This window comes from Acomys russatus, chromosome 13 (genome assembly GCF_903995435.1).
Source record: "Acomys russatus chromosome 13, mAcoRus1.1, whole genome shotgun sequence".
Taxonomy (NCBI): Eukaryota; Metazoa; Chordata; class Mammalia; order Rodentia; family Muridae; genus Acomys; species Acomys russatus.
The window spans coordinates 69,817,216-69,838,028 of record NC_067149.1 but is presented as its reverse complement, the minus strand read 5'-3'; the positions used below and the strand labels follow the sequence as shown (position 1 = coordinate 69,838,028).

Sequence of the window (20,813 nt, the reverse complement as noted above, 5' to 3'; positions counted from 1 at the left end):
ACAGGGGTTTCTGCTTGGATTGCCTCGGTTTATGTCACACCTTCCTATGCCTTTCTCAACACACCCTGGTGAACTGGGTTTCTAAGAGAATAGAAGACCGATGGCTTTTAAACGGGATGGGCCACCATCTTTTGTTCTCTAGTGAATGTTTCTGAAGTTTGCGACAAAAATCTGCACTTCTCCACTTTGAGAAGTAAAGGAGAGTCATAAGTCATGAAATAATGAAAGGACAGACATGTGCTATGCTGGGAGACGGACATGCTGAACACACTATCCAGCATCTACTGAGGCTAAGTACCAGAGTGCCAGTTCCTTCAGTGTGTGCACAGCATCCCATGACCGGGATGTATCTTTACCCCACCCATCCACGAAAACACTGAATGTCATAGTCAGAGAAGTGGCCCCAAGGTCACGCGTCAACAGCAGGGCTGAGCTCTAAAATACACATGACAGACTGTACAACCTCTGCTCTTGGGCCATCTGGTCTACTTGCAGGAGCACTTAGCCACAAAGGACAAGTTTGGCCACTATAAACAACTCTTCAGGGCCCAGAAGTCACAAGGGAGGCCTGGCAGAAGTGACCAAGTATGTGGTGGAGAGATAAGGGAGGGAAAAGTGGAGTGGTTTGTGGAGTGTATAAAGAGAGGCAGAACGGTGAGGGACAGCCTAATGTGAGAGGCCACGTGATCTCCAGGCCAGGGAGATACTCAACGCCACGTTGGGTCCATGCTCCCGTTGCGGTCTGTGCTCTGTACTGCAGCCTAAAGCCGTGTTACTGCCACAGGGACGCACTAAGCTGACTCTGTCCTCCCTGGTGTAGGCCAACAGAGACGTGAGAGCTAGAGAGCTGGCCCAATCCCTCGCCGGGCCAGTGAGAGAGCTGGCTCTGGTGGTGTGCTGACCGACTCACACACTACACGGGCCTAGATCCAGGTCTTTGAGTTGGCCACCCCAGAATCTAACCCTGTGAGCTGCTGGAGCAGGAAGGGGTTGGTCCTGTGGATCTGGAGCCCGGAGCAGCAGGGTCTCCACAGTGCAGCCACAGGAGGATCTCTGAGAGTCTCTCTGAGGGTCCAGTGTTGACGGTGCAGCAGGAGCCAGGGCCCTCAAACTAGGCTAACGACTCACAGCAACGAACAGTGCAAGGAAAGCTGTTTGGGTGAAAGGGTAAACTGCATGACATCCCACAGTTTCCAGCGCCACTGTGAGAAGTGATCATGTGACAGCAAGGTGAGAAACAGGAGTGGAATGGTACATGAGGTCAGGCTGCAGGTGACAGAGGAGCTGGTCACAACCAGGTCTGTGAGATGACTCTTTTGTTTTATTTTTCTTCTCTAATTTTTCTTTTTTATTTTATTTTGGTGAGAAGATTACAATGGAGGAGGGTGGATACGGAAGGACTGTGAAAACAGCGGGACTGGGGTACATGATGTGAAATTCCCAAAGAGTCAATAAAAATTTGTTTTAAAAATTTCCTGAGAATCTGGAAAGATGGCTCAGTGGTTAAGAGCACTGTCTGCTCTTCCCCAGGACCCAGGTTCAACCCCCAGCACCCGCATGCAGCTCACTGCTCTCTGGACTCGAGTTCCAGAGGGTCTGCATATACGCAGGCAAAAGACGAAAGACACACAAAATAAGAATAAAGCATTAAAACTGTTTTAAAACTTCCTCAGAATAAATGTCTACAAATCCTCTGTAGCGTTGCTATAGGCAGCGTAAGGCAGACCACCCGGCTTACAATACACAGCGTCGGCTTACACGCATGTATGTAGGCTCAGAAGAGCTAAAGCCTCCCATCTGCCCCATCACACGGCAACGCCACAGAGTGGATCACAACTTGTGCTTCTTAAAGGAAACGTCTCATCACGACAAGGCTTATTTCTGTATCAGGTTAAAACCACCGGTCCCATCACTTGGACATTCTAGTGACCTCTTACCTGAGCAGTAGCATGCTTACAGACATCCCCCCCCCCAAACAAAACAAACAAAAAGTGGTCAACAAGCTGAGAACAAAAGACTGGAATATTCAGCCCTAACCCAGCATTCCTACTGCACCCCTCAACCAAAGGGGCGGGAATCTTTGTGGAAAGGGGGCTCCAGTGAATGACATTGAGGGAACTGCTCTCTAGATACAACAGTGCAGACGCCAGAGGAACTCACAGTGAGTGTCAGCATACCTCACAGCAGCTGGAGGAGAGGCAGACTGGAGTCCCTGCTGGCTGAGCAGCAGGGCATCTGAGGGCTGCTGGGAGAGGGTCGGCTGGGGCTGGCACACACCAGAGCAGACCCAATCCCAGAATGGACCAGACTCATAGGGGGGAGAAGGGCTAAATGTCCTCTTAAGGTCCGTGGAAGGAGAAAGAAGGAGGCTTCACAGGGCACTGGTGGGACTACCTTAGCGGGCAGAGCACACTGCAGGGAAGAGGAGCACAGACACGCCTGGCTACACTCGGGGTCACCAGTCTATCTGAGCTGCTCCAGCAGACTCAGCCCTTGTGCTGGGTGAGGAGGAGCACCAGGGAGGAGAGGCACATGGGGCACAGCCACATGGCAGTGACTCGCTATCTAGGAGAAGGCAACTCAGGGTCACTCTGTGGGCCATTTGATTCCTTCCCAGCCCTTTTCAGTAAATCACAATGCAGCACACTGTTTGAGTGTTGAACCATGGCAGAGTAGACAAGCAGACACAACAAACGGCTCTCCGCCAAGTCCCCTCATAACTGCCATGTGCAAAGAACATTACAGAAAGGCACAAGACTTAAACCTCACTGACAGGCAGCGTAGAGAAAGGGACAAGCATGTTTGTTGAAGACAGAGTGCCGCTGGGCTGGAGGGATGGCTCAGCGGGTAAGAGCACTTGTTGCTCTCGCAGAAGATGTGGGTTCAGTTTCCAGATTCTACATTGCTGCTCCCAACCACCTGTGACTCCAGTTCTGGGAGATCTTTGACTATCTTTTGCTAAATTCTAGAACATTATTACTATATGTCACTGACATGGCATTACCATAGTCTGTTACTACTTAAATACACACAAATCCATAGCTAACTTTTAAAAAGAAAAGAGATGAAATAATTTTTTTTCAGATTTACTTAATTTTTTCCTATTAAAAAAGTAAAACTACACCAGAGGAAAAGACTATTATGGCAGTTATTTACTATTTTACATTAGCCTTCACCCGCCGAGTCTCACCGATTTCACACGGCATTAGCCTGGCTCTGCCATCAATGAGAACATTTCAGTGACCACGCGCCCACCCAGTGGATTAGTCACCAACAGAAGGCACTACAGTGCTGCAGTGCAGATCGGAGCTGTCCCACAGCTCAGTGTGTTAACAGTCTTGATTCCAGACAACTCTCCCTTCTCAAAAATGATTGATTGTGGTGGCTCTGACCTCTTAGTATTTGGGGAAGGGGAGCAATTGGGGGCAGGATCTAGTTGCAGGAAGTAGGTCCCTGGGGACATGTTCTCTCAGGACCCCCAGCTCCTTGGCTGCCATAGGTGAACATCTCTGCTGTACAAATTCAGCTTTGCCTCAGGTCCAAAGCAAGGACTCAACAGACCAAAATCAACCCTTCCTCCCAGAGGGTGTGTGGAGCCACTGTCTGTGGTGGTGAGGAGGGCTGGCAGATGCACGCAGCTGTATAAAGGCCGACGGCCTGTGTGCAGCTCCGCCTGCTCGGGAGTAAAGCCTGCCCTTCCCCTGAGGTGCGCACAGCCAGGGAAGCCCGGAGCCTACCTTGTACTCATCCACAATGATGCTCAGCGCCTCGTGCCCAGCCTTCCTCATGTCTTCCAGTTCTTGTTTGTGCTTTTCCTGAAAGGAAGGAAGAAATTGGATCTATACTTTTTCTTCAGGAAAAAAAAAATTTTTTTTTCTTCAGGTGGCACGCAGAACACTAAGACTGTGGGTGGCACCAAGGAGAAGACCAGTTTGCTGGCCTGTGGTTTAGAAGAAGCCCATGTAAAGCTCGGTCCAGCAAGAGGCAAGGAGGCATCTGTCAGGCAGATCTATGTGGGACTGAAGCCGGCCAGGTCTGCACAGTGAACAGCAGGCCAGTCAGGGCTGCACAGCGATACGGACTCTCGAAAACTTAAGAATAAGAGGAAGTATCTGAGTGTTATCCCCCAATAAGCAAGCTTGTTTTCTGTAACTCTCAACAATAGGTGGACTTTTATGTCTTCCATTATTCCTTCTGAAAAAATAAGACAAATCCACGGTCTACAGCTAAGACGGACCCTCGGTCCACAGCTGAGACGGACCCGCGTCCACAGCTGAGACAGACCCCGCGGTCCACACCCGAGACGGACCCTGCGGTCCACACCTGAGACGGACCCCGTGGTCCACACCTGAGATGGACCCTGCAGTCCACACCTGAGACGGACCCTGCAGTCCACACTTGAGACAGACCCCGCGGTCCACAGCTGAGACGGACTCGTTGTGCAGGCAGCATGTGCTGACACCACAGTGCCATGCACAGGACCAGACAAGTTCACACTAGTTTTCCATATCATTTTCCTTTTGCTTTTGATGAAAAATAGAAATTCATAAATCAAAGAGATTTTATTAAGCTGCCTCAGAAGGAAGACCATGAAGTCCAGTCAGCTGACACTATCAGCAAACATGTCACATATGTTAAAGCATCTGTGTTTTCAAATGAGGGAAGGAGACGCCTGTTCAAACAGGGAGTCTGTGTAACCAAGGAAACACCCTCTCCTCCACCTGTGGCCAGAGATGAGGTTTCTACTAGGAAGTATTTACTGGAATTCAATCACTGTTAAAAGGTAAGTAAGCATATCTGCTGCCACAAAACATCAAACTTTCCTATTTAAAATTGTCAAAAAATGATTAATAAATGGCTTTTAAATATCAAACAATATATTTTCTGTAATAGTTGCAATCTGTTAAATTCAATTTTATACAACTACCTTTTTAGTGCAACAGAAGTTTTACTATACCACAGCCCCTAAAATTTCCAATTTTACTTTTTTCCTTTCTGGGGATATATCTATTGATTCCATAGAAAATAACTATTTTAGATATAAGATTAGAATACCAGAAGAAGCTATTTGTGGCATGAAGTATACAACCTATCTTGAAAATCCAACTCTTAACAAAAGCATGAACTCTCAGCAAACCCAGGGCGACTCTTCTCAAGTTAACAACAGAGAAGCAGACAGCGCTGTGCACAAGACGGCCAGGTAACAACTCTGCGGCAAGAGTGACGCACGGCGGTTCTATAAACAAGACAGTGATTCCACAACAAACCAGTGAATTATCCCATCATATAATTATGGAACCCAGAAGACCACAATGATAAACACCACCATATTCCTTCCTCTGTGTATTTTATAAGAAATAAATCTACAGGAGAAAAGGCAGAAAGGTGTGGCCCTTTCTCCAAGCTGAGCTTTCTACCCCACCCTCCCTTTAGGGGAATGGCTCGCAGGATCTGTGGTTGTTTAGCAAGAGTGAAATGTTTGGCTTGGCACCTTCTAAGAGTCTCTTCCACTCTCCCATCTCCTGTGGTGGGCCAGCTGTTTCTGTGGCAGTAGGAATCTACCGCACAGGGTCCCTGAGGCCCTCTCATGAGTTTCTAAACTCGGGACAACATTCAGACACCCAGTGAGATGGCATTGTGCTCTTTGCTCATGGATGCAGTGTGATCTCCCACAAGTCCTGGGTCTGATGACATCACAGCAGCATGGTGACCTAGCTGCGCACCAAGGCTGCTGTGACTGTCAACGCTGAGCCACGTTCTTGTGCTTTCTGGAAACAATGTGCTACCTCAGGGTCTTCACAGGCGGTCTCCTCTCCTTCCGCTCCCCAACACAAGCCTGGGTTCCCTCAGACTCAAGCCTTTTCTCACCGAGCTGTGCACAACCCGCATCTTCTCAGCTCTCCATTAGCACCACAGCCCAGCGATTCCAAGGTCCTAGCTGTCCTCAGTTTTCTTCACTGCAGTACTAGCCCCGCCCACTGGTGGCATGCCTACAATGTGTGTGTGTAAATGCAGAAGTTCGTCTCCCGAGCTCAGAGCTCAAACAAATCCTATTGTATAGCTTTCAGTATTTTTGTGCATTTGGGAATTAAGCCAGAAAGTGTTCATAATAAAATAATGTCATTTCAATTAATATCCATAACATAAAATTGGTAATTAATATTTAATTTTTAAATAGCTCAATGAAAATCCAATATATAATGTTTAGCTACTAAAATTTGGTAGGAGCATGGAGAACACACCTTTAATCTCAGTCTCAGGAGGCAGAGGCAGGAGGATCTCCGTGAGTTCCAGGCCAGTCTAGTCTACAACGTGAGTTCCAGGTCAGCCAGTGCTGCACAGTGAAAGCCTATCTCACCAACAAAACTGCCTTCCAATGCAGAGTCTGGGAAGACCACTAAAACTGTAAAACACCTGCCACACAATCACAAGGACTTGAGTGTGGAGCCCGAGCACCCACATAAATGCTGGCCACAGCAGTGTGCTCTCTAAGCCAGTGCCAAGCGAGAGACACTGCAGAGCCCCGCAGCTCCCTGGCAGCCAGCCAGCCAGATGAGCTGCAAGTCCAGGGAGGGGCCTTGCCACAGAAAGTAAGGTAGAGAGGGGACAACATCTGCCATGGGTGTGTGTGCTAGATACACATACACACACACACACATATACACACTCACACACCCCACACTGACACACACCCCCCACACACACAATACACACCCCCCACACTGACACACACACCCCACACACACACAATACACACACACCCCACACAGACATATACACACCACACACACACACACTCACACACACCACTGACACACACACCACACAGACATATACACACCATACACACACACACACACACAAACACACACACACACCTCCCTCCCTCCCTCTCTGACCCCCCTTCTCTCCCTGTCTAAGTTCAAGGCTAATGATACTGTTTTCTAATTTCCAAATGAGGCTCTCAGTGTGATGTGAGCAGGCTCACAGTGGCAGTCGTTTGGCCCAACCTTTCAGGACCCCTGTTTACTCCCATGCCGACACCTCCAGCCTCTGAACTAGCAGCAATTCTTCTACTACGCTAAGGCTATCATAAAGAACGATTTTTTTCTTTTAAAAAAATGTGGTTTATTTTCTTTTATGTATGTATGTATTTTTCCTGCACATATGATGTGCACCATGCATGTACCAGGTGCCCCCTAAGGTCAGATGAGGGCTGAGATTGGTGGCTCTGGAGTTATGGCTGGCTGTGAAGCACCATGAAGGTGAAAACTGCGGTCCTCTGTAAGAACAGGTGCTCTTAAGCACTAGGCCACCTTTCCAGTCCCCAGACTCGGCTTTTCTGCATAAATAATGCGGACAGGCTCTGTGGTTCCATGGTACAGCCCCCATGTAGAACGCACGAAGCTCTGGGTTTGACACCTCCCGCAAGTGCGAAATTAAGTAGAAATGTAGGACATAAGGTTAAAGCAGAAAACAAAAACAACGCAGGCAGGCACGCACACGGCAACAGCCGCCCTCACTCCCTGGACACAAGGCTGCGAAGCAATGCTGTGGGAGGTCAGCAGTAGATATGAAGGTGCAGAGCGCAGCCAAACGACGGCCAAGTGCAGGGCTAGTGTTTGGGGAACGTGGAGGATAGCACTGACTTGGCATTAAAGACAAACCTGAGGGCCAATAATTACTACAGAAATTATGCCATAAACTGAAAAAATAGTACAAGTCACCACTGCAAATTGAGGACAACTGGGCTGGACCAGCTTCAGCAGTGAGCTGGAAAGCTACGCCATGCAGCACGCGGGTTAAGCGTACCACCACCAAACCTGGCCTTCCCTCCAGAGGACAGGAGCGCTGTAAACAGACCAAGAAACAAGAAACACCTCCAGTTAGCAGGAACCATACAGCCAGAAGCCCCGTGTGCACAAACAACTGTAGAACAGTCCTCGGGCGTAGCTGCAGAGGGGAGTTCACCACAAAAATTACTGAGGGGGCCGAGAGACTCCAGAAGTCAGCAGGAGACCTGCAAGCCCTCACAGAGCAAGGCCACACCTCCCCTGCCTTCAGCAATGAAGCTGCCATGCTCTTGAGAAACAGTAGCTTTGGAAAATGGTGGCCTTCAGCAATGAAGCTGCCATGCTCTTGAGAAACAGTAGCTTTGGAAAATGGTGGCCTGAGCCATGCTGCTCAGTGCTGACCTGAAGCGAAATGCCCACATTGGACTGTTCAGCCTTTCTAAGTTCCCTTTCAGAGATAACACAGCCAGAACTATGGAATCACCGTGCAGTGACCAGTGCTAAAACTTCCAACGTGTCTACTAATGACACCACTGAGGATCTTGCCACTTCCTGTAACTCCAGATCCAAGGATGGCATGTTCTTCCGGCTTCTGTGGGCACACGTGCACAAACCCACACAGAGAAAACACACAATTTCTTTAAAAAACCAATCTATCAAAACTAAATACGGTGTGGCCTAACATGTACACTCTCCATGTAAACAAAATGACATTCTTGTTTTCATGTCCTTCAGCTTCTTTGTTTCTGTGCATGTTATGGAAGATGCCACTTGTTTATGGCAGCCTGTAAGGTGCCAGGGCACTGTGCTCATGCGCTGTCACGTGGTCATTAGTGCCAGCAGGCCACGGTGCGGAATACTCATGCTGGCTTTGCTCAGGTGTCTGCTGCTAGCCGAGCCAGTGTTAATAACTCACCGGCACACCATAAGCAAGATGACTTGAACAGGAATGCACACAGAAGGCAAGACGCCATGGATGAGGGAGACTACCACAGGACCTGCACTGCACGGAGGCCGGAGGGTGACGCTGAGTGTCTTCCTCGGGCTCCCTTGTCTTCTGAGAAAGTTTCCCACTGACCCAGCGCTCACTGACTGAGCCTGACTGGCTCTCTTCTGCCTCTGCCTTCCCAGGCCTGAGACTGCAGGGTTTTATGGAGGTTCTGGGCATCTCCAGTCAGGTCCCTTCAGCGGGCACCTCACTGAGCTCACACATCACCTCCCAGGCCCAGAACTACTTGACAGTAACCAGCCATTAACAGTCCCCGGCTTTGATGAATTTTCTGAATAAAAATAGAGACAGGTACTGAACAGGGGGTTCCTCTCTCTTCCGGTTTCTAGGAAAGGTGGCACTTTCAGTCGTCATTTTAACAAATACTTTAAAAGTTCAAGGTCAAGTTCACTGAACTCCCAGGCCACGCCTTTCCTGGTCACCTTGGCAGCTTATGTCACAACCCTCCCCAAGAAGCTGGCTGTCTCTCTTGACAAGTGAACGTGCTGCTGCTACTGTCCTGCTCTCTGTTGCCCTGAAGGGTCACTACAGAAGCCAGAAGCCCCACACCTGGCTCACCTTCACTCTGTCCCAGAGTGCTTACAGCACCCACACAGTTTAGCCATGTGCTGCGTGTGTGTCTTTTCTTGACACACGTGCCTTCCTACCACGAACCTTCCTGAACAGAGGGTTAACATCACTGCAGACAAACCATAAACTGTCCCCTAGCTGTAAAGAGCTCGACAGACTAATCTTTCCACAGACAGACTGACTTGTTGTGACTATCACTGTCATAATGCTCTGGGCTTCGGAAGAGGGGAAGAGGGCTCGGATTTCACAAGCTCTGGCTTTTCCACACTGCTGAAGAGGCCCATGGCAAAGCCTCGGCACCATCAGCCCCCATACAACACAGCACATCAGCTCCTCCTGCCTCTGGCAACGCTAGCCCAGCCTGACTCTTTCCCTCGTATGAACCTCTGTCAGGACAGCTGTGCTGGCTGCAAACACGCGGTCCTGGGTATTCATCCTGAGACCACGGACAACTCAGAAACCACAGGCCTGGAGTGAGGATTGCACTCTGTCTTTGGGGTCAGGATGTAGTTTGGCCTGTAGCTCATCACTTTTTAAAGGGTGGAAGTAAAACAAATGTAAGGAAAAAAATCTATATTTAACTGTCTGTGTCTCAGAATTATTTCCTGGTCTCTTAAACAAACGTAGAAGAGCCTAGCTTACAATTCTGAAAGAAGCATCTAACTCAACATCTAATTGAAAACATAACTTCTTATCCGAGAGCAAGGACGTTTCATTTGAGAGAAATCCAGAAGAACAGGCCAGTGTGGTGTTTGCTTTCCTCAAGAACCCGAGATTACCTTCTCAGAAGACGTCCTCCCACAACAGCCGGTCGCACTTTATTTCTCTCTTTCTAAAGACTGGAAACAGCCATGTCAGTGCTCTACTTCAGGACAGCCATCTCCCAATGGAAAGAAGTCAGTGCCAGGAGAGCAATGCCCGTGAGTGTCGCACAACCCTGGGAATGTTCCTGGTGCTGCGCTTGTAGCTCTGCAAACTCACACTGTCTTCTGAGCACTAGTTACTATACGTCCCCTCCTAGGTAAGTGCACAGAGACTGTCTTCTGAGCACTAGTTACTATGCGTCCCCTCCTAGGTAAGTGCACAGAGACTGTCTTCTGAGCACTAGTTACTATGCGTCCCCTCCTAGGTAAGTGCACAGTTTGCCACGTAGATATGGAAGCTGTGACACAAAACTAAGCATAAGGCAGCCTGGCATGGCGCTGCACCCTCTTCATCCCAGCACCCAGGGGTGGAGGCAGGTGGATCGCTGTGAGTTTCAGATCAAGCAGAACTATGCAGTGAGATGCTGTCTCAAGCAGAAAACCGCTAAGGACAAGGCTACAGGCAAGGTTTCCCCACAGGGAACAGCGCAACCATGGAGTCTCTGTGATGGTCAGTGGACGAGGGCGCCACCCCAAGGAGAGCCGCTCAGCTGCAGGTAGCATCCGCACGGTTAGGCCAGTCATCCACATGGCTGCCAGTGACTCAAACTGGAGAACTTAGTGGTAATGAAGTTCACTCCACAGTACAATAAACCAGCACTCTGAAGAAAATGAGGAAAAGTCACCCAAGGGACAGGACGTGAAGTCCAAGCTAAACAGCTCCCATCAGCTGCCGTGTCTCGGAAGCCTTACACAACTCACATGTCTCAGGCAGCTGGTGACTTCAGGAAGGCCTGCTGTTCCCACCCGATGCCACTGTGCAGGCCAGGAATTAAAAAGTGCCTTTCACAGGGCTAGTGGGAAATAAATGGGTTACAAGCTTTCCTAAAATCAACATTTCGATCTGAGTGTTATCAGCAACTTGTTGTTGCAAGACTGCAACTGCACAAGGGATTTTTGTTTTAAACATCTATTTTCAGTCAAACAGTCCACTAATGAGCAATTGTAAAAAGAAAGCTAAGAAGGTATTCACTCTTAGCTTATTAATAAAAATAAAAAGGGCTTTTAACCTGTTGATTTCATCTCTTAACACATTTAAAAAATACAGTCATTCCTCACAGCAAATGGCTACAATCTTTCCACCCTGCTCCTCTACACTGCTTGCTGAGCCAGAGGTGCAAGATGTATCACTCGGGATATACTCCACAGCTCTGCCCTCGGGTTGCTTGTGGTACCCGTGATGGTCTTCATCTTCTGTCAGAAGCCACACCCATGAAGTCTCCCCAACAGGACTGCCTAAACATGAGCTGAACAGGAGCAACAATAGACTTGCTAATGTGGCAGGGAAGCTGCTGAGGCCTGGGCCCTCCATACAGAACTACAGGCAACTAAGGAAAACCCCAAAGGCAGAGAAATAGTCTCCATGGAATTGCTTATCCAATTCCAAATGGTAAGGCTTAAAAACATACATGTATGTAGCATTGCAGAGGCTGAGCAGGTTGTGTAGGAATGCTGAGTCATGTATCAACCCTCAATAAAATGCTGTTTAGCCAATCAGCGAGGCAAAAGGACAGGAAATGAATGCGGGACTTCCTGGAGGAGAAGACAGTTTTTGATGGTTGGAGGAGGATGGTGGGGACTTGATGGTTGGAGGAGGACCGGCCCAGGGGTCACAGTGGCAAGTGCCTGGAATATATGTATGTTATAAGGTTTAGAGTAGTTTGTGTAGTTTACGAATAGATTAGAATCAATTTAGACTCTGCCTGGCAAGTGCTGTCAGCTTTAAAGTACATTTCAGTCTCCCTGTGTCAGTTATTTGCTTTGTAGGCAGATCGGATACAAATTACTGTAACAAAATGGCACCCAACTTATCTTATCCACACCCTTAGAAAAGATACTTTGTTATGGTTTGGCGGGGGAATAGCTCCCTAAGAGCTGAGTCTATCTAGCAGAAGGCTCTGGATACTTCTTGGCCTCCTCATTGCTTTCGTTGTTCAGGGAGAAGGGCAGAAAGCTGAGACATGCCAGGCTAAGTTACCAACAATGAGAAGGGAAGAAAGTACCAAACTCTTTTCCACAGAGTTGGTAGCAGCAGAAATTCAGAATCTCTTAGCTGCAAGGTATTTATCAGCTCTCTGGAAAGGGTCCACCTATGCGAATTAGCAATAACTAACTCAAAAGAAAGGTGGACAGGGCTTCGCTTACTGAAGCCTAAATTGGTACAACTGACCCAATATTTAGAATTTTTTCGATAACTCTTGATTGTTTCTTAAAATTTTTTAGATTTGAAATGGAATTGAGATGAAATGTTTGTGCAGGGTGGTAGTGGCACACACTCTTAATCTTAACACAGTGGATGGAGAAAAAAACAAGTGGATCTCTGTAAGTTCTAGACCAGCCTGGTCTCCACAGGGTGTGACCCCCTTAATGATGAGTTACTTGCAAAACAGCCTAGGATCTAAACAGACATGCAAACTGCATGCCTCCTACGTCCAAAGCCTTTATTTGCGGAGTTAAAGTGTCACTGCTCTGGCAGCTACTTTTACAGGGGACAGGTGGCAGTCACATCAGATGCAAAAGGACACCGAGGACTTACAGGTAACAAAGTACACATCAGCCTAGTTAGATCCCAAAACCTTAAAGGCTAAAATTTATATACTTAAGAGGTAACCTTAATGCCTTCTCTTTTGCTCAAGGCATGTGGCTTGTCTCTAAAACAGGGTGCATTTCCTCGGGAGACAGGTAGCAGCTTAACCTATCCGTCAGGTGCCACAGAGCCTAGGGAAGGACATTTAGTCTAAAAGGTGGAAGTGTCCATCCCCAATGGAGAGAAGGGATAAGACAAAAGCACCTGCAACAAGTGTGAAAACCCAGGTACAAGGTGCCTAGGGTATGCACAAACTCCTCAAAAATGGGAGTTCATGTAAGTGTGTAAACCCAGGTACTAATGCCTAGGGTATACATAAGTTTATTTAAGGCTTAATGCCGTTTCTTTTGCTCAGGGAAACTGGCTTGTCTCTAAAATGGGATGCATTTCCTCGGGAGACAGGTAGCGGCCTAGCCTACCCATCAGGTGCCACAGAGCCTAGAGCAGGACATTAAGAACTATACAGTCTTGTTTTTATTTCAATTAAATAATGATTGAATGTTCTTTGGTAATGGTAATATGATACTTCCTTTTTGAAAGAGGTTAAAATAAAACAGACCTGGATGAAAAGGAGAGTACTAACTTAAGTCAGTCCATACACACATGAATTCAAACTGCAGCACAAGCCTCGACTGTATACTGCTTGTGCATCCTGCACACTTCATGGATTGATAGTTTTGGAATTGTATAATGCTTGTGAGAAATTATATAATTTCAGAATTAAAGTACCAGACACTGATGCTGGATCAGACCCGACAGGATTCACCCTCCAGCATCCTGAGATGCTGACATGCTGCGTTCCTCATGTTCCATCCACAACTGCTTTGGCTGCTGTTGTCATCAGAACAGAACATCTCCCAGGACAGCTTGGGAGAAAGCTCCTGGTTCTAATTGGTCCAGCATTTCAGACTGCCCCACACAGGACTTTTACTAAGCCTGAGTTTCTCAACATTTAGAGACTGGACCACAAATGCTATCTCAGCTTGTTTAACCATTTTCCTAGTTTTATTTGGGCCCCTATATAAGTATTATTCACCCCAAATCAGCCTGAAGAAGCCTTAAAAAGAGAACGCCGTCCCATTTCCCTTAAAGGAGGATGGGTAAGGTTTTGGGCTATGGATATTTTTCTTCGTTGGGAGTTGGTTGTACTATTATTGGTTTTATTCAGAAGAGAATGAGGTTGGACTCAGGGGTTTTTCTCTGAGAATATAGAAGTATATAGGAATAATAGGACAAAAAGTAGATTATTAATGAATTTACTATTCAACTTAAGGCCTTAACTGTTACTCACAAGGCTATTTTTAATTCATTGGTATAGACTATTAGATAGTGATATGAGTTTATTTTTAACTCATTGTACTATTCAATTTTATCACAAGATTATACATCCAAGGTTTAATAGATGAGGTAAACTATTTAGATTAAGTCTTCAAAACCTCAGAGACCTACAGAATATGGCATTTAAAGAAATTTTATTTATTTTGAGGATTCTTTGAAAATGAGACAGGTTGACTCCTGGCAACACCCAGCCTGCCTCAAAGAAGGTAATGAGCATCGAGGAACTTCCTTATGGAGATGACTTCAGATGTGGCAAACCAGCCACTGGGCAAAATGTCCTTGTTTTCTGCCACAGACAGAATTCTGCCTAAAATGGGTAAGCTTGGATGCAGGTGGAGTTGACGGCCAAACTGTGCCAAGACAAGGTAAGCAAGTCCTCAATAGTCCCTGCTTCACAAATATGTCTGTCAGATATACTGGACCAGGAGGCTGAAGATGATGCTCCAACGTGGTAAAGAGTTTCAAGTGACTGTTCAGGTAGCAAAGTGTCTCTGTCATTTTCTTTTTCATTTTGTCAGCTGCTAACCTGCACTTCCTATTTACTCAGCTAATTAATTTTATTCCTTCTCATGTCTCTGATGGGGTTGAAGACAGCGAAACATTGTGAACATAAGATAAATATAACGATTGTTTTGTGGTATGTTGTATATTGGTGTAATGATATAAATGTATAGGTAAAAGGTTTCTTTTTATTAGACTAAAAAGGGGAACTGTGGAGGAATGCTGAGTGAATGTATCAACTGTCAATAAAGCACTGTTTAGCCAATCAGCTGTGCAGAAGGACAGGAAGTGGAAGGCGGGACTTCCTGGAGGGAGGAGAAAGTTTGAAGGTTGGAGGAGGATGGTGGGAACTTTACGGGAACCAGCCCAGGGGTCATAGTGGCAAGTGCTTGGAATGTATGTATGTTACAAGATTTAGAGTAATTTGCTTAATTTACGAGTAGATTAGAATCAGTTCAAACTCTGCCCAGTGAAGTGCTGGCAGCTTTAAAGTACGTTTCATCTGCCTGTGTCAGTTATTTGCTTTGTAGGCCAAACAGATACAAAATACTGTAACAGCAGGTTGTTTTTGTGTATTCTGGAACATAGACGTGTCTGGGTGTGTGCGTGTGCCACACACACACATACACAATTTAACTATGTAATGCTATAAAGATAGGCTAAAAGTGCTGCAAATATTCACACAATCCTAATTGGCTCAAAGCCTACTACTGGGTTGAACTATCACTAGCCTCAGACCTATGGAGGAAGGAGGGAAACAACCCAGCTGCCAAGGTCCTCTGCTTTGCCATGTGCATCTGCAGGCACTCTACTCAAACAACAGGAAACGCTGCAGGGGCCCCCTGGTCAAGCAATTCATGACCCTTTCAGTAAATTCCCTTATGATCCACCTGCTGCTTGTTCCAAAATGTCTCCTTAATATCCCCAGATGTTCAATCATCGATGACAATGTACGAGCATTTCATGTTATACTCTGTGCTACATTCTGAGGAATAAAATAAAATAAAATAAAATAAAACCCTTGCCATTTTTGACTATTCTCAGTCTAGAAGGAAAGTTAGATAGGAAAAGGTAACAGGACTCAGGGTGGCTCAGGGTGGGACTGGAGTCGGGATGAGGCTTATAAACTGTGAGACCCTAGGCATCTCTCACCTATGTGACAAGAGTGCTGCTTATAAGGTGTGAGACCATGATCACCTGTCACCTATGTGACAAGAGTGTCGCTTATAAGGTGTGAGACCATGGTCACCTGTCACCTATGTAACAAGAGTGTCGCTTACAAGGTGTGAGACCATGGTCGTCTGTCACCAATGTGACAAGGTGTGAGACCCTGGGCATCTGTCACCTATGTAACAAGAGTGTCGCTTACAAGGTATGAAACCATGGTCATCAGTCACCAATGTGACAAGAGTGTCACTTACAAGGTGTGAGACCCTGGGCATCTGTCACCTATGTAACAAGAGTGTCGCTTACAAGGTATGAAACCATGGTCATCAGTCACCAATGTGACAAGAGTGTCGCTTACAAGGTGTGAGACCATGGTCGTCTGTCACCTATGTAACAAGAGTGTTGCTTACAAGGTGTGAAACCATGGTCATCAGTCACCAATGTGACAAGAGTGTCGCTTACAAGGTGTGAGACCCTGGGCATCTGTCACCTATGTAACAAGAGTGTCGCTTACAAGGTGTGAAACCATGGTCATCGGTCACCAATGTGACAAGAGTGTCGCTTACAAGGTGTGAGACCCTGGGCATCTGTCACCTATGTAACAAGAGTGTTGCTTACAAGGTGTGAAACCATGGTCATCAGTCACCAATGTGACAAAAGTGTCGCTTACAAGGTGTGAGACCCTGGGCATCTGTCACCTATGTAACAAGAGTGTCGCTTACAAGGTGTGAAACCATGGTCATCAGTCACCAATGTGACAAGAGTGTCGCTTACAAGGTGTGAGACCCTGGGCATCTGTCACCTATGTGACAAGAGTGTCGCTTACAAGGTGTGAAACCATGGTCATCTGTCACCAATGTGACAAGAGTGTCGCTTACAAGGTGTGAAACCATGGTCATCTGTCACCTATGTGACAAGAGTGTCGCTTACAAGGTGTGAAACCATGGTCATCTGTCACCAATGTGACAAGAGTGTCGCTTACAAGGTGTGAAACCATGGTCATCTGTCACCTATGTGACAAGAGTGTCGTTTACAAGGTATGAGACCATGGTCATCTGTCACCTATGTGACAAGAGTGTCGCTTACAAGGTATGAAACCCTGGGCATCTGTTACCTATGTGCAGATCTTGACAATATTTGTAATCCTTATAGACTGTGTTGCTAGAAAAAGAGTTTTATGAAAGTACAAAAAAGAGAAGGTGTTAGGTGCACATAAAAGGGAGAGACACTGAGAGCAGTACAGGCTCCAGCCAGACGCTACAGTGAGAGCAGTACAGGAGCTGGCCAGACACTACAGTGAGAGCACTACAGGGGGTGGCCAGACGCTACAGTCAGAGCAGAACAGGGGCTGGCCAGACACTACAGTCAGAGCAGTACAGGGGCTGCCCAGACACTACAGTCAGAGCAGTACAGGGGCTGGCCAGACGTTACAGTCGGAGCAGAAGAGGGGCTGGCCAGACGCTACAGTGAAAGCAGTACAGGCCTGGCTAGACGCTACAGTGAGAGCAGTACAGGGGCTTCCCAGATGCTACAGTCAGAGCAGTACAGGGGCTGGCCAGACGCTACAGTCAGAGCCGTTGAGGGGCTGGCCAGACACTACAGTCAGAGCAGTACAGGGGGCTGGCCAGACACTACAGCCAGAGCAGTACAGGGGCTGGCCAGACACTACAGTCAGAGCAGTACAGAGGCTGGCCAGACACTACAGTCAGAGCAGTACAGGGGCTGGCCAGACACCACAGTGAGAGCAGTACAGGGGCTGGCTAGAAGCTACAGTCAGAGCAGTACAGAGGCTGGCCAGACACTACAGTCAGAGCAGTACAGGGGCTGGTCAGACACTACAGTCAGAGCAGTACAGGGGCTGGCCAGACACCACAGTGAGAGCAGTACAGGGGCTGGCCAGACACCACAGTGAGAGCAGTACAGGGGCTGGCCAGACGCTACAGTCAGAGCAGTACAGGGGCTGCCCAGACGCTACAGTCAGAGCAGTACAGGGGCTGGCCAGACACCACAGTGACAGCAGTACAGGGGCTGGCCAGACACTATGGTGAGAGCAGTACAGGGGGCTGGCCAGACACTACAGTCAGAGCAGTACAGGGGCTGGCCAGACACTACAGTCAGAGCAGTACAGGGGGCTGGCCAGACACTACAGTCAGAGCAGTACAGGGGCTGGCCAGACACTATAGTGAGAGCAGTACAGGGGCTGGCCAGACATTACAGTCAGAGCAGTACAGGGGGCTGGCCAGATACTACAGTCAGAGCAGTACAGGGGCTGGCTAGACGCTACAGTCAGAGCAGTACAGGGGCTGGCCAGACACTACAGTCAGAGCAGTACAGGGGCTGGCCAGACACTACAGTCAGAGCAGTACAGAGGCTGGCCAGATACTACAGTCAGAGCAGTACAGGGGCTGGCCAGACACTACAGTCAGAGCAGTACAGGGGCTGGCCAGACACTACAGTCAGAGCAGTACAGGGGCTGGCCAAACGGTATGGTGAGAGCAGTACAGGGGGTCGGGAGGTTGGGGGTGGGGGTTGGTCAGAAGCTACAGAGCAACTAAACATGGGAGGTCCCACCTCTAGTGGAGGGGCAGGTCTGCAGTGCTGGATGGAGTACGGTTCCTTGAACCTGCAAGTGAGGGAGAAAGGTCAGCGTACTGTCAAGTGGGCGATGTCCTTGATAAAGACCTACAGCCAGGCAGGTGGAGCCCTCTTCAGCAATTCCTAATCAGCCAAGGGCGAGCATTCTCAAGGACAAAGGCCTGCTCTGCAGGCTGCCCTGACAACTGCACACTGTTCTGTGAGTGACATCACTCGAGCCCGCCAGTGTCTGCTGTGAGTTCAGTCCTACTGATCTCTATTTCTGCTTTGCTCTCGGCTGCACTGTATCCGGAGCTAATTGAGTACTTCTCGCAAGATGCTATATAACAGCACACTGACTTGGAATAAAATAAACAGTACTAATCTAACTTCTCTCACAAAAAACTCCCAAACTTGGTGCTGAAGGGATAGCTCAGCAGTTGATGGCACTGGCTACTCTTGTAGAGGACCAAGATTCAGTTCCCAGCCCCACGTGGCAGGTCTCGGCTGTGTAATTCCAGTCCCAGGGGATCCACTGTCTTCTCCTGGCGTATGCAGAAAAAAGGCCTATAATACCCATAAAAATACGTCAACAAGGAAAAGCCCCCAGGTTGTAAACTCAATTAACTGCTTTATACTGTGAACTAATAGTGCTCTAGTCACCCAGGGCACACCAATGGATAAACAGGGAATATTAAACGAACAACTATAGTACAACCTGAAATTATAAACCAACCCCTTCTTCATTTCCTAGACTGCTTGTGCAACCTCGCCGACCACCAAAGACCGGACGGCTTAAATACCATAACTTGATACCTCACATTTCTGGATGCTACAAGTACAAGAACAAATGGCCAGTACAGTTAGTGGGGGCCTACTCTCCAGACTCCAACCCCAACACCAGGGGAGACTGTGCTATTCCTCTATGGGTCCCAGGCCTCTGGGGTCCTCAACAGCATTGGCTCATGTCAGCAGAACACAGTCATTCAGGGTTTCCCTCTGTCAGGGCTTCCTCCGCTCCCTACAGGAATGAAGCAGTCAAACAGTGAACACACAGACAAGATCCTGCCATGATTCCAAGAAAGTAAAAGAAATAGGACAGGAAGAAGAAGATTAACTTTAGCCAGAAGTTAGAAAGATGAAGAAGAAGAGTAACTTTAGCCAGAGGTTGGAAAGATGCTTCCTTATGGCCTAAATTATGAAGCTCTACCACTGACTCACGATGCCCACAATGCCTTGTGTGCACTCAGACAGCGCGATAAGGCACAGAGCCATCTCAATGGTGAACGCTGAGCATGTAAGGGGCAAAGCGTCTCAGACTCAGCATGAACACCGAGGTAGCCCTTAAACTATGCCACGTTACAATGTTTACAACTGAGAAAAATCTGCAACTTACAATCTTCAAACACATTATGTGTTCACATAATGCAAACACAGTCCTGGGAAACAGCTATCCAGATGTACAGACTGGGTGCCACTTCTCACATGCTGCTCTGACAATGAGACGAATTTATCTTTCAGCCACTCCGTAGCCACTAGATAAAGTATACGTATCTTATGTGACTTTGCCCAAACCCATCTCCTCCTCCGCTGCTGAGGTCTGTGGCTTTGTTCTAGGATGGCTGAGGGCAGAGTCCAACCTCAGAATAGAGGGAAATATAGCAGGCCGTCTCTAGAGACTGGAAGCTGCTGTTTTCAAAGTGACAGGCTGCCCTGCGTTGGTAAGAGCAAAGCTTAGCCACAAGTCCATGGTTTCCTCGTGTGGCAATGTCATTAAACACAATAAGAAACACTCGCAAACACTCTCCAGACCCATGTACCAAGAACAAAACCTGGCCTTTCCATGAGACACAGCATTGTGTTTGAGGTGACTACAGGGCACACAGACACCGTTGGAGCGAACACAGCAGCTGTCAACACTCCTGCTGTAGTTTACCAAACTGTACGTTATGAGGGCAGCCTGTTATAAAGCAAAGCTCCAACTCCACCATGACGACAGCTCGGCCGTTCCCGGCGACGTCTGTGTACAAGCCTTAGAGAAACATCAAGCTCACTCGACCAGGAAGTTTCTGCAGGAAGAACTGCTCTTTAACTGACTGAAAACTGTGAGCCTGTGTGAATACAAAACAGAAACGTGTGCTTGACAGAGACTGCATACAGCAGTCCACGAGAATGCAGAGACTTAAATGTGAGGCAAACTCAAACTGGAGCATTAATTTTACCTCACAGAAAGCTGGTGCCACAGTTTTAAAGCACCAGCTTGAAATGCGGGGTGCCCCCGCCATGCTGCACCTTTGCCCACAGCCTCCCCCGGCCTCTTTGGAAACTCTGCCGTGTGGCAGTAAGAGCCT

At 47.8% G+C, this 20,813-nt stretch overlaps 1 protein-coding gene across 2 annotated transcripts in view; it reads right to left on the bottom strand.

Annotated features, from left to right (window-relative positions):
• Ccdc91 (coiled-coil domain containing 91) overlaps nucleotides 1–20,813 on the bottom strand; it is a 174,974-nt gene that overhangs the window by 74,681 nt on the left and 79,480 nt on the right. For both annotated transcript variants that reach the window (XM_051155612.1, XM_051155613.1), the window contains one exon: nucleotides 3,738–3,815. In XM_051155612.1, the coding sequence (XP_051011569.1) occupies nucleotides 3,738–3,815 (78 nt within the window). The remainder of the gene's footprint in view (nucleotides 1–3,737; nucleotides 3,816–20,813) is intronic.